Raw genomic sequence first — 12,899 nt, 5'->3', positions numbered from 1 at the left:
GTACATCCTGTGATCTAGTGATTATGATATCGTACAAATTACATGTCTCAGCATGTCAGAGCTCAGATAAGTAAAATGGTCTCAGTCACCACGCGCGATGTGGATTGAATAATGATGGCTGTTTAGGGCTTCACCAGGGTGAAAGCTGTAGCGGAGAGGCAGATTGGGAGTCTTGGAATGGAGAAGTGAATTGTGTAATTTCACAAGCAAGGGTCTGAAAATACCGCGTAAATAAAAATAGCCGATGACAGCTTATAAACAACGCGAGGAGGAAGGTGGTGGCAGGTTAGGTCAGAATGAAGTTTTAACAAAATAAATCTAGTCTTGTGAATGCTTATACAATGGCAGGGGTGGGGGGGGTATTTGCCGAGCTTTAGCTATTTGTGCAAGGAACACAATTGGGCCAGACTCACAAACACTTTGTTGTTGTTGTTGTGTGTGTATGACGTTGAGGGGTCCTGGCCAGTATTTTTTTGAGAACGTCTCAAGAGAAATAATTTAGGTGGCACAGGGCTCAAACCAGTGGACCTTGGGATTAAGAGGCAAGCTCTTTGACTCCGACAAGCCTGCCTTCCTTAGACAATCGATTTTCAGGTCTGCTGCCCAGTCATTGTACAATATAAAACTGAAATGCCATACATAATAAACTGTGCCAGTTGCCCAAACAAGGCAGCCGAGCAGGCAAAGGTGTTTTGGGAAAAAATTATCCTACTATTCTGATAATTCGAAATAACATTACATGATTTTCCAACATTTCCAACCTTTTTTTCCGGATGAAGTCCACTGAGCTATATAGTTATTTTTCAGAAGCGAACTGACTATCACAAATGATAGCTCAACGAAGTGGCTTATCACTCGGACATTTATAGCAGCCGAATAATCTAAACGCATGTATCTAAATGTGGAGGGAAAAAACCAGAGGACCTGGAGAAAAATCCACGCGACCACGGGGAGAACATGAGAACATGCAAACTCCAAATATACAGCAGCAGGCGTCAAGGTCAGGGTCGAACCAACGACCTCCTGCGTACCAGGCGAGGGAGGTAACGCCTCGCCACCACGGCACCCCAATGCATCTAAATAATTTTTATGATGGCCTGGTGGCTCAGTGGGTAACGGTGAAACGGCTCACAATGAAAAAGGTAAAATTTCGATTGAAAGCTTTCTTGACTGCAGGGATTCATTCAGACGCTGTCTTTCCGACAGACCTGTTCTTCGCCTGAGGACGGCTGCTTTGCGTTGTGGCCGAAACGTCGTGAGAATTATTTTATGATGTTTTATTTTTATTATTTTATTATTTCCCTTCTACGTGACTTTACTGAAAGAACCAAGAAAAAGAAAATGGAAAGGTTGTGAGTTCAAGTGCTGGTTGGGGGTTCACTCAGCCCATCATCCCTCAGAGGTCGATGAAAAAAGAGTTTAACTTTGTGGGGGGTGTCAACAGTGGTTTTTGTATGAATACGCTTGCCCCTTCCATAGGAATGTGGAATTTCCCCCGCTGGCTTCAGGGCCTAGTATTTTTCACACATTACAACGGTGAAGTGACAACTAATGGTGTTGTTTTTTTTTTTGCCCCTATACACTTGTGTGGCGTGCACAACACACGTGTAATGCGGGCGTAAGCGACCTTCCGGATGTGACGTCACGGGGGGTGGAGTCATGTGACGTGGGGGGAAGGTTCGGGTCCTTAAGCGGGTAAACCGGAAGGGGAAGGCAGTCGGGGTGTGAGCGGAAAAGAGTGAGGCCACGCGGGCGAGTGTGGAGAGGGGGGGCGCCGACGGCCATCGGGAGCCAACCCCGAAGATAAGAGGAAGCTGCGGAGTGGTGTGCAGCTGCAGAGGAGACAGCCAGAAGGGCTGCGTGTTAGAGGCAGCGGTGTGGCTGCCAGGAGGAGCTGCGGAGAGAGAGAGAGAGAGAGGGCTGCATGTTAGAGGCAGCGGTGTGGCTGCCAGGAGGAGCTGCGGAGAGAGAGAGAGACAGCACGAGGCTGCCAGGAGGTGGAGAGAGAGGAGTTGCAGCGAGTACAGCCAAGGGGGGCTGTGTGAGAGAAACAGCAGCGGGGCTGCTGTTGTGGATCGGGCCGACATTGGAGTCAGCACCGTGGAGAAGCTACAGAGTAAAGACAGCCGTGTGGGTGTACAGCACGAACCGAATAAAGGACACTGAGCCAGACATCGTGGTCCAGTCGTTTATTACACTGGTGTCGGAAGTGCAACGGCATGTCGAAACAAGTGAGGAAGAAAGTTAATCCGGCGCCTGCATCGGCTTCTTCGTCCGACGACGACGAACTCCCTCCAACCACGGATCCTGTTGGGGTGGTGGAGGAGAGCCCGGCTGAGGCGACCACGGGAACGGGAGTGGAGGATGTTGGCGCGGTGGCGGGTCCGTCGACATCATCAGACGCGGATCAACGATGGCAAGCGATGGCGGTACAACTGGAGGCACTTAAGGACGTCCTGGCGCATCTATGCCATCTCGTCGCGCCAGGGACGATGGATGATGCAAGTGGTGCTCCGCGGGCCGCCACGTTGCCTGTCCTGCCGCCGCCATTGCCCACGCGGCAAGAGGCCGCCATTTTGCGCGCTCCGTGGCGCCAAACCGCCATCTTGGCCACGCCGCGGGCCGACGCCATTTTGAATTTGCCATCACAACCACCACCATTGGAAGACGGCGGGAAGAGGAGTCGGAGTCGCCACCTTACAACGGTTAAAGAATTTTCCGTCGGTGGGGACTGGAGCGCGTTCGCCTGCCGCTTCTTGGCGGCGGTACGCACAGCAAGATGGACCGATGCGGAGGCTTTGGAGGTGTTGCCGACTCTCCTGGACGACGAATCTGTCCGATTCTTCCGTTCCATAACGACCGATAAGAAGGCAACTTTATGTGGTGTTTTTCAAGAAATGGCCGATGCTTATGAGCCACCAGATGATGCGCATCGGCGATTCGCTCAACGACAACGAGCACCAGAGGAGTCGCCCGTGGCGTTCAGGGGTGCGGTGCTGGAGCTGGCCATGGCAGCTTATCCTGAGACGCCACAGGACCTGCTCGAGCCTCTCATATTAGGGAAAATGTTGGAGCTGTCTCGGGATCTAGGGATCCCCATGCCTGTGTGTGGGCATGAGAAGCTAACTTCCCGGACGGCTGCTAAGTGTCTCGATGCGCAATTCAACCTCCGTCGCTGGAAACAAGTGACGGCGTGGACGGGGGGGCCCGTCAAAGAAGGGGATGCGCTGGGGTGGAACCCTGCGCAGGCTGTCTATGTTCCGGATGACCGGGGCCCTCAACAACTGACGGCCGCCTCCGCTCCATGGACGGGACGCGGCGGGCCGAGACCGCGCGCGGCGCTACCAGAACGGGGCCGTCAGGAGGCGAGGCCTGCGCTTCGGCGCAACGAGGCCGAATGTTTCCGCTGCGGGCGTAGGGGCTACTACGCCAGAGACTGCTGGGCCCGCTTCCCGGCTCCGCCGCAGCAGGAGGCCTCGGCACCGGTCAAGTCGGCTAAAGATCCTCCGAAACAGGCATGTCGGCACGCACCAGACACTCGGCAAGGCTTTACACCTCACCCATCACCGTCGTTGCGCCATCCTAACGTTGTGGTTAAAGCATGCCCTTCGACGGGGCCTTGTCGCTCGGTCACGCAATGGCGCAAGTTGGCACGGAGAGTCGTCGCGGCCGCTACGGGCTCGTCCACTGTACCGGGGTCTATACAAGGGGTGGACGTACGCATTTTGGTCGACTCCGGCGCGTCTGCGACTATTATTTCGGATGTCATTTTTCATCTGTTGGGCATCCCGCCGGGGGCTGTGCGTCCGGTTTATGGGTCGTGCGTCGCTGCCAACGGGGGTAGCATGGGTATCGTGGGTCAGGTGGATGCTAAGATATCTATTGGGGATGTGTCGGCCTCGGGTGTTGTGTTGATATCGAGATCTTTGGCGGTTCCTTGTTTGTTAGGCACCGATTTTTTGGCTAAGATGCCCATTTTGATCAAAATCAATGAGAATTGTATTGAACTGCCGGGGGGCCGTCAAATCTCGTTTCTGCCGTCGCCCTGGGGGCGACCTGCTTCGGCCGAAGAAGTGCAGGCGCTGTCCGTCGCATCTGTGGACATCCCACCTGGTACACAGATGCTTATACCCTTGCGGTATCGGAAGCCCCTGCCTGATCGGCTAGGAGCAGTAGGGGTCTTGTTGTCACCGTCCGCCGCGATAACAACCGGGTTGGCGTTAGTGGGGGCACAGACCATCGTCCGGCCGGATCAATTACCGTTTTTACAGGTGCTTAATGCGGGGGGAGAAAACGTCCGTGTCCCGGCCGGTACGGTTGTGGCACATGCCACTACGGCGTTTGCGACCCAGGATTGTCCACATAGCCGGGGAGTTGTTGCTGGGGTTTCCGAGCCAAGGAGTTCGGATGATCGTTGGGTTGCTCATTTATGTGACGAAAATTCTTCCCTGTCCATGGAGCAACGTGGTGCGCTGCGTAAATTGTTGTTGACATATTCCGATGTGTTCAGCTCCGATGATTTGGATTTGGGCCGCACTTCGTTGCTTTACCATCACATTGAGACGGGCGATGCTGCCCCTATTCGATTAAATTCGCATCGGATGAGTCCTGCGGAGCGAGAACACGTATGGGGGGCAGTGGAAGACATGTTGGCTGCGGACATTATATCGCCATCTAACAGCCCATGGGGCGCTCCAGTCGTCTTGGTTAAGAAGAAGGATGGCAAATTGCGATTTTGTGTTGATTTCCGCAAATTGAATAAGATATCGGTGGCAGATGCGTACCCCCTGCCGCGTATGGATGACTCCCTCGACGCATTGTCGGGGGCTAAGTTCTTTTCCACACTGGACCTCTCTTCGGGATTTTGGCAGCTTCCCCTTGACGAGTCCTCACGGGAGAAAACCGCATTCCGTACGCCGCAGGGGTTATTTCAATTCAACTGTCTCCCGATGGGATTGAATGCGGCCCCTGCTACATTTCAAAGATTGATGGAGCTCGTTTTGACGGGGTTGCAGTGGGAGACATGTCTTATATATTTGGACGATATCATTGTCTTCAGCCGCACATTTGATGAACATTTGACGCGGCTGGAGACAGTGTTCACGAGGATGCGTTCTGCCAAATTGAAATTCAAACCAAAGAAATGTCACCTACTGCAACGGTCCGTCCGCTATTTGGGGCACATTGTGAGTGCTGAGGGAGTGTCCACGGATCCGGAAAAGACGGCGTGCGTCCGGGATTGGCCGACTCCGGCCACCGTGGGGGATGTTCGGCGGTTTTTGGGATTTGCCTCGTATTACCGAAGATTTGTGCCGGGTTTTGCGACGATTGCGAGGCCCTTGCATCTCCTTACGGGTAAAGGACGGAAGTTTGTTTGGGGACAGCCGGAGGAGGCGGCCTTTCGGAGTCTGCGTGATCTATTGGCCACGGCCCCAACATTGGATTATCCCGATTTCGATCACCCATTCATTCTTGATACGGACGCGAGTGACACAGGTATTGGGGCGGTGTTACCACAGTCTAAAGGGGGTGTAGAGCGTGTCGTGGCGTATGGTAGCCGAGTCTTGTCTCCTGCGGAAACCCGCTACTGTGTCACTCGCAGAGAACTATTGGCGGTTGTTTTTTTCCTACGGCAATTTCGACCATACCTCTACGGTCGTTCTTTTATTGTGCGTACGGATCATGCGGCCTTGCAATATGCCCTTAAAATTGACCAGCCATCCGGACAGTTGGCACGTTGGTTGGACACGCTACAGGAATTTTCCTTCCAAATTCAACATCGGAAGGGAGTGCGCCATGCGAACGCTGACGCACTTTCCAGATTACCGCGGCGCGCCCCTTGTAAATGTGAGTCGGGGACGCATAGGTGTTCGCCGATTCCAAACCCCCCTCAGCCGCTTACGTTGGCCGTCGAGAAGTCGGACACTCCGATGGAACCGGGACCGGCTGACGGGGTTTTGAATCTGCCGCGGTCTGTCTGGATCCGGGAACAGATGATGGATGAGTCATTGGTGTCCTTGCGGAAGCGGTCTGCTAAGGACAATGGGAGTCCGAGTACGGCTGTGGGGCCGCAAACCGCTCTCCGAGATGGTCTGCTTATGTGGCGGGAGGGGTTCCAGGAACGTTGGCGCCTGGTGGTACCAACGTCCTTGCGATTCGAGTTGATTAGAACCCTCCATTGTGACACTCTCTTACATTTAGGGGTGCAGAAGACCTTGTTGACGTTGCAACGTCATTATTTTTGGCACGGCATGGCGACAGATGTCGTAGGGCACGTGCGCGCGTGCCCTGCGTGTGCACGACGTAAGCCGCCGAAACATCCTTACGTGCCGCCTCTCCAGTCGATTCAGGTGTCTCGAGTCAATGAATTGGTGGCACTGGACATATTGGGACCTTTTCCACCATCGGCGAGGGGTAATAAATATTTGCTGGTAGGGGTTGAGTACCTCTCCCGTTGGCCGATGGCCTGGCCGTTGCCCGATCAGTCGGCCGCGGCCATTACCGACGCCTTTTTGTTTGGGTATATTATGGATAAGGGGGCGCCTGAGAGACTCCTCACGGACCAGGGCAGGAATTTATCTTCTAAATTATTGGCGGAAGTGTGCGCGGGCCTTGGGACTAAGAAAGTACGGACATCCCCATACCATCCGCAGACGGATGGTATGGTTGAACGGCTGAACAGGACATTGTCTGCCATGCTTTGCCATACCGTGAGTGAACAACAATCAGATTGGGATCTGCACATCCCCGGGGTGCTTTCGGCGTACAGGATGACGCCTTATGCGGCTACAGGATATTCGCCGTTTTACCTTATGTATGGTCGGGAAAACGTGCCGCCGGTGGATGTGCAATTGGGAACTGGGGTGAAGGGACCTCGTAAACCACTTCCTGAATACATTCAGGACACGGTTCGCCGAGTCACGGAGGCGCGGGAGAATGCCCGCGTGGCTACGGCCAAAGCCCAGGCCCGGAACGAGCGATATGCGCGACGGTCTGAGGGGGAGTGCCCTTGGAAGGTTGGGGACCTAGCCTGGCTTCATTGTCCACAGGTACGTCCGGGGACCTCGCCGAAATTGCACAAACCCTGGCATGGTCCCGTACGCCTCATTGCGGTTCCCAACCCACAGTCAGCACGCGTCCAGATTGGGTCTCGTCGCTGGGTTGTGCATACGTCGCGTTTGAAACCATATGTTGCTCCCTTACATGATGCGTCATCCCCCAATGTTGCCTTGCCGGGGTCTGTTGCTGCTGACTCTCCCCTGCCTGCGTCCATTGATCTTGCTAGAGCGCCTGTCGTACCTGTTCCAGACAGGCCGGCCGTGACATTGCGGGGGACGAGGGGCCCTGCTCGGAGGACGCCTGCCAGGTCTGCGGGACCTTCGAGCCCTGCAGCCCTTCCGACCCAGCTGCGGGCACGGTCACAGGACAAGCCTAAGACTAACTCTTTAGAGACACGGGACGGCGGTGGACTTCCAGCTGCGACAGGGGGATTACCCCCTGTCATTCCTCGACTTTCATCGCGTTCCCGTTCTGCGAGTGGGCCGCCGACCGTCCGGGACGGGCCGGCGACCCGCACACGTTCCAAATCGCTTACGTTTCGTTGATTGTTGTTGTCTTGTTATTTTTTTCTTACAGTTGTATTTATTGCCTGCTTTTTGTACGTTCGTTGATGTTAATTGCGTTGTTGTTGTTGTTCTTGCTGTTACATTGTATGCTTAGTGTCCTTTAGGGGGGGAAGTTCGGTTCGCCGCATTACGATTTGCTATTGGTCAGCCGAGGTCGGCTGGGATTTTTCTACGGGGGAGGGTGGTGTAATGCGGGCGTAAGCGACCTTCCGGATGTGACGTTACGGGGGGTGGAGTCATGTGACGTGGGGGGAAGGTTCGGGTCCTTAAGCGGGTAAACCGGAAGGGGAAGGCAGTCGGGGTGTGAGCGGAAAAGAGTGAGGCCACGCGGGCGAGTGTGGAGAGGGGGGGCGCCGACGGCCATCGGGAGCCAACCCCGAAGATAAGAGGAAGCTGCGGAGTGGTGTGCAGCTGCAGAGGAGACAGCCAGAAGGGCTGCGTGTTAGAGGCAGCGGTGTGGCTGCCAGGAGGAGCTGCGGAGAGAGAGAGAGGGCTGCATGTTAGAGGCAGCGGTGTGGCTGCCAGGAGGAGCTGCGGAGAGAGAGAGAGAGAGACAGCACGAGGCTGCCAGGAGGTGGAGAGAGAGGAGTTGCAGCGAGTACAGCCAAGGGGGGCTGTGTGAGAGAAACAGCAGCGGGGCTGCTGTTGTGGATCGGGCCGACATTGGAGTCAGCACCGTGGAGAAGCTACAGAGTAAAGACAGCCGTGTGGGTGTACAGCACGAACCGAATAAAGGACACTGAGCCAGACATCGTGGTCCAGTCGTTTATTACACACGTACTGTGATTGCAAATGCAGTGCAAGGTCACGTATGTATTTATCCACAAGGATGTTTTTTTTAAAATCCCATCTTCTCTAAAGTGCTTCATTTCACGATAGCAGAGAATTCTAAACACCGATGAGCGAAACGCTCTTCGTGTCCCTGACCTCGTGAGATGTTCAAAGCTAAGCGGTCGTGGGCCTGGTTAGTACTTCAACGGGAGACTGTGTACGAATAGAAATAATACAATAATAAAAATAAAACATAATAAAATAATTCTCACGACGTTTCGGCCACAACGCAAGCAGCCGTCCTCAGGTGAAGAACTTTCAGACTATGTCTTCTCGACAGACCTGTTCTTCACCTGAGGATGGCTGCTTGCGTTGTGGCCGAAACATCGTGAGAATTATTTTATTGTGTTTTATTTTTATTATTTTATTATTTCCATTCTACGTGACTTTACCGAAAGAACCAAGAAGATGAATCCCTGCAGTCACGAAAGCTTTAAATCGAAATTTAATGGTGTTGTGTTTTTTTGCCCCTATACACTTGTGTGGCGTGCACAACACACGCAACTTTGATTGCAAATGCAGCGCAAGGTCACGTATGTATTTATCCACAAGGATGTTTATTTTTAATCCCATCTTCTCTAAAGTGCTTCATTTCACGATAGCAGAGAATTCTAAACGCCTATGAGCGAAACGCTCTTCGTGTCCCTGACCTTCTGAGATCTTCAAAGCTAAGCGGTCGTGGGCCTGGTTAGTACTTCAACGGGAGACTGTGTAGTAATAGTCAGAGTGTTGCAGGCTTAGGCGTGCAATGTGGCCAGGCAATGGTCGTACGGCATTTTCAAATCTATTGGTTCAGAACTTGGCAGTGTTAACATTCTACAAATTGGTTCTTACTTTATTGATGAGGGGATGATGATAATGGTGGTGGTGGTGGTGGTGATAATGTGCCCAGTTGGTCTTTGACGAGAATTTGAATTAGCAAACTTCCAAATGTGACAAAGCTCGTTAAAATTATTAAGGGGCGCTAGAAGGTGAAGGTGCAGCCAACAGATTGTTAAAATAGTGTAGCCAACGTGGAAGAAAACATAAATGAAATTGACATTTCCATTATTATCAACTAATATTTAGGATTGATTTCACTATATAACACGTTTTTTGTTCCTGGGTAGTAAGTGGCGTTTTCTAATTGCATATGCCTCAAAAGTATAGCAATTAGGATTTAACACTCATTGCCCAGGAACAAAAAAAAGTTGTTACACAGTGTTTTACAACACGAAGAAATGGTGATTTAACCATTAATTTTTTTTAAAGTACATATATAGTGCAAGGCAATCATATTGCACAGCGAGAATTAATTAATTGGAATAACCCCGAGTGCACATTTTCAAATAATTGACCCACGTTCAAACTATTTTACTTCTCGATATCAAAATAATAATCGCAACAGCTGCGCTCGCAATATAACTAATTATATCTGTTGATATAAAGTTACCATCAAGATTATATGTAGAGCTTCGTGTAATTATTCAACAGGCATGCCTTTAATTAGGCAGAAGCTTAAATTCTGTCATTATTTTCTGCCGGGGGACAAAAGTGTATTTTGCTAACAAGGGAAATTAGTTTAACACGTAGACTTTTGCGACCAGTATCATCCATAATAAAGGGTTTTTTTGGGGTAAATATATAAATGTGTCGTTAAACCCGCCACCACCCGACACAGCCAACTAGTAAGGGTTGCCACGTAAACAGAACGTGCCAATTCGTCACGAGTACATCAACACCGGTGTGTTGGAGAGCCAAGCCACAGTATTTACAATCTGAGTACGACGTTTCGCCAGGAATTACAACCAGCTTCATCAGGCGACAGCCAGATTTGTGGAGAAGTCCACGTGTTTCGTTAAGAAAAGTATCCCCCACCCACCCCCCCCCCCATAGAATTTCGCCCAGATTGTCAATTCATTGCCCTCAATTTACCGGTCACGTGCCGCTGTTTCACATCCCCCAGGAAAGTTGTTTTGCTCAAGAAGAAATGCAATCGTCCCCATTTAAAACGCGTTCACAAAAATCACCGTGCTTGAGCAGCCTAGCTGCTGTTTTGCGTGTTTAGGTCGATGTCCTCTTCCCCCGCACCTCCGATTAGCACGGTTTGTTACGTACGGTGGCGAAACAAGTTCAACATCCGCACACACACGGAGGAGTCAGTATTGTCACTGCAAAACGACCTTCTCTCGCTGCAGTGTCATCGTTTGTCGCTGAAAATGTTGCGTTTTCTTCTCACATGCAGGATTTCATCAATCTTTACCAATATTTTTTTTTTTAGTAGGTGAGCTTACCAGGAATGGGGTGGATCTCTGCTGTTGAGGGCATGGCTAGACACTTTGGGCACGCACAGACACGTCACTGTTGCACAACTCCTCACTCAGATGTGGACAAAGCGGTTGCAGGTGGCGATTAACCCTTTCCCATTCTCGATGACGTGCGTCTATGTACGTGTACGTCATCAGTTTTTCTTCCAAATTTCGTTTACGATTACTCACGTGTACGTCATCGGAACGAAATCGACTATGAACGGAATTTAATCGATTCCAAACGGAATCGGAAGCAAACGGCCACGCGGGAGGGCTTGTGGCACGTTTTGGGGCCAGCTATCATAGAGTTACTGTCTGTTTTTTTCGGTGAAGTCACATGGGTAAAACATTAAAATAAATTAAATCACGACGTTTCCGAAGCAACACAAGCCTCCTTGACGACGGAGGCTTGTGTTGCTTCCGAAACATGATTTAATTTATTTAGAATTTTTTACCTACGTGACTTTACCGAAAAAACCAAAGACTATGAATCCTTGCAGTCTCGAAAACTTCAAATCTAGAAAGAGTTACTATCGTGTCGCTACAGTTCTCTGCGGTGAGTAACACAAACAATGTCTGTTTACAAACAGCGGCGCTGCACCTCTCGAAATAAACTTAACCACTTGCGCCGTCCGGCGGTGGACGGGACCCACCGCGATGCTTTGACCGTGCGGCTGAACGGTGCGTACCAGCCCTTCACGGAAGCGAACACCCCCACCCCCCCCCCACTTCCCCACCCTGTGCCCGTTGCCGCTCGCAGGCCGAGGACCCCATGGGAATTCCGGGCGTCGCCGAGGCCGTGCCAGAGTCGGGCAGCACCACGGGGATGGTGGCCGGCATCGTGGCCGCCGCCGCCCTGTGCATCCTCATCTTGCTCTACGCCATGTACAAGTACCAGAGCCGCGACGGCACGCCCGGCGGCACGGCCAGCGGCGGGGGGGCTCGTGACGGCGCCGCAGCGGCCACCGCCGGCGGCGGTTCCCCGGCTAAGGGAGCCAAGACGTCGCCCGCACACACTGGCGCCAGCAGCCCGTGCGGGAAGGACAAGGAGTATTTTGTCTGAGGATGGAAGCCCGCCTTCCCGTCACTCCTGCTCCTCCTACTGCCTTCTTGATCTTCTTCTTCCTCCACTACCCTCCCTCTCCCTTCCCACCATCGGCTCGCTGTGGAATATCCAGGGAATGTTAGGAAGAGTGGGAGGGAGGGAGGGCAGTTGTGCGCACTAGCAGGGGGTGCCACGCATCGCCCCACTCCCCCGCCCCCACCGAAACTGTCCGTGGTGCTGGAGATGGCCCTGACGTGGGTCGGTGGTGTGCGGCACGCTGAGCGAAGTGGCGGCTGGGTGGCGCGGGCCTGAGATGGGTCAAGAGGTTAAACCAGGCGTGTGAGCGCGACGGTGGTGGGGTAGGGAAGCTGTCACCCATCGAGGGATTATTAAAATGGCACGAAAGCGGTGAAGGGAGCGGGAGTGCGATCGATGTTGTCTGGGTGGCGGAGCTGGGGGGAGATGATACAAAAGGGGGGGGGGGGGTGGGGCATGGACACATGCGGGCGACGTGTGCGGCTTTGTCTGATGGGCAGAGTTGGGCGTGAACATTTTGAACGACGACAAACTTTTTGGGGCCCGATTTGTGCGACCGCATGAAGGGCGGCAGGGCACCGGGAAATACCAAAGCGTCAGGTGTCGCCGCAGACGTCAAAAGCCTGAACCCTGTTCTCTCATCCTTCACCGCCGGATGAAGAATTAGAGGCTGGTTCTTTATCGCCGTCGCTGTTGTTTGCTGCTGCTGCTGCTGTTGTTGTTATACGCCGCCACTAATAATACGCGCTGCAAGCACCCAATAACTTGAGCCGGGATTTTCTTTCTTTTTCTCTCTCTGGGGTGGTGGATGGGTGGTCGGTCGGGAGGAATTGGCATCTTTTTTTATTGTTGTTTTTTGTTGTTATTGCGCCTAACGGCACAATCTCAAGAAACACAAAGTGCTGTATTTATTTATTTTCCCACCATATTTGTCTCGGCGTGTTTCACGATGCTTCTGCACCATTCTTGCGCAACCACCAAATCGGCGTGGTTCATGAAGGCAATTTGGTTTTTTTTATTTTGCACGGATGAAATCACTTTATTCTTGCTCTGTCGTTCTCACCTCTCAAAGCC

At 52.4% G+C, this 12,899-nt stretch overlaps 1 protein-coding gene across 1 annotated transcript in view; it reads left to right on the top strand.

The window, feature by feature from the left end:
* The window catches only part of LOC144949083 (neurexin-1-beta-like), a 559,393-nt gene extending 547,586 nt beyond the window's left edge, over positions 1–11,807 (top strand). The window contains exon 8 of the mRNA XM_078878916.1: positions 11,505–11,807. Within this exon, the coding sequence (XP_078735042.1) occupies positions 11,505–11,807 (303 nt within the window). The remainder of the gene's footprint in view (positions 1–11,504) is intronic.
* Positions 11,808–12,899: the final 1,092 nt, after the last annotated feature.

The sequence above is a fragment of the Lampetra fluviatilis genome, chromosome 52 (assembly GCF_964198595.1).
Source record: "Lampetra fluviatilis chromosome 52, kcLamFluv1.1, whole genome shotgun sequence".
Classification (NCBI taxonomy): Eukaryota; Metazoa; Chordata; class Hyperoartia; order Petromyzontiformes; family Petromyzontidae; genus Lampetra; species Lampetra fluviatilis.
This window is presented reverse-complemented; position numbering and strand designations above follow the sequence as displayed.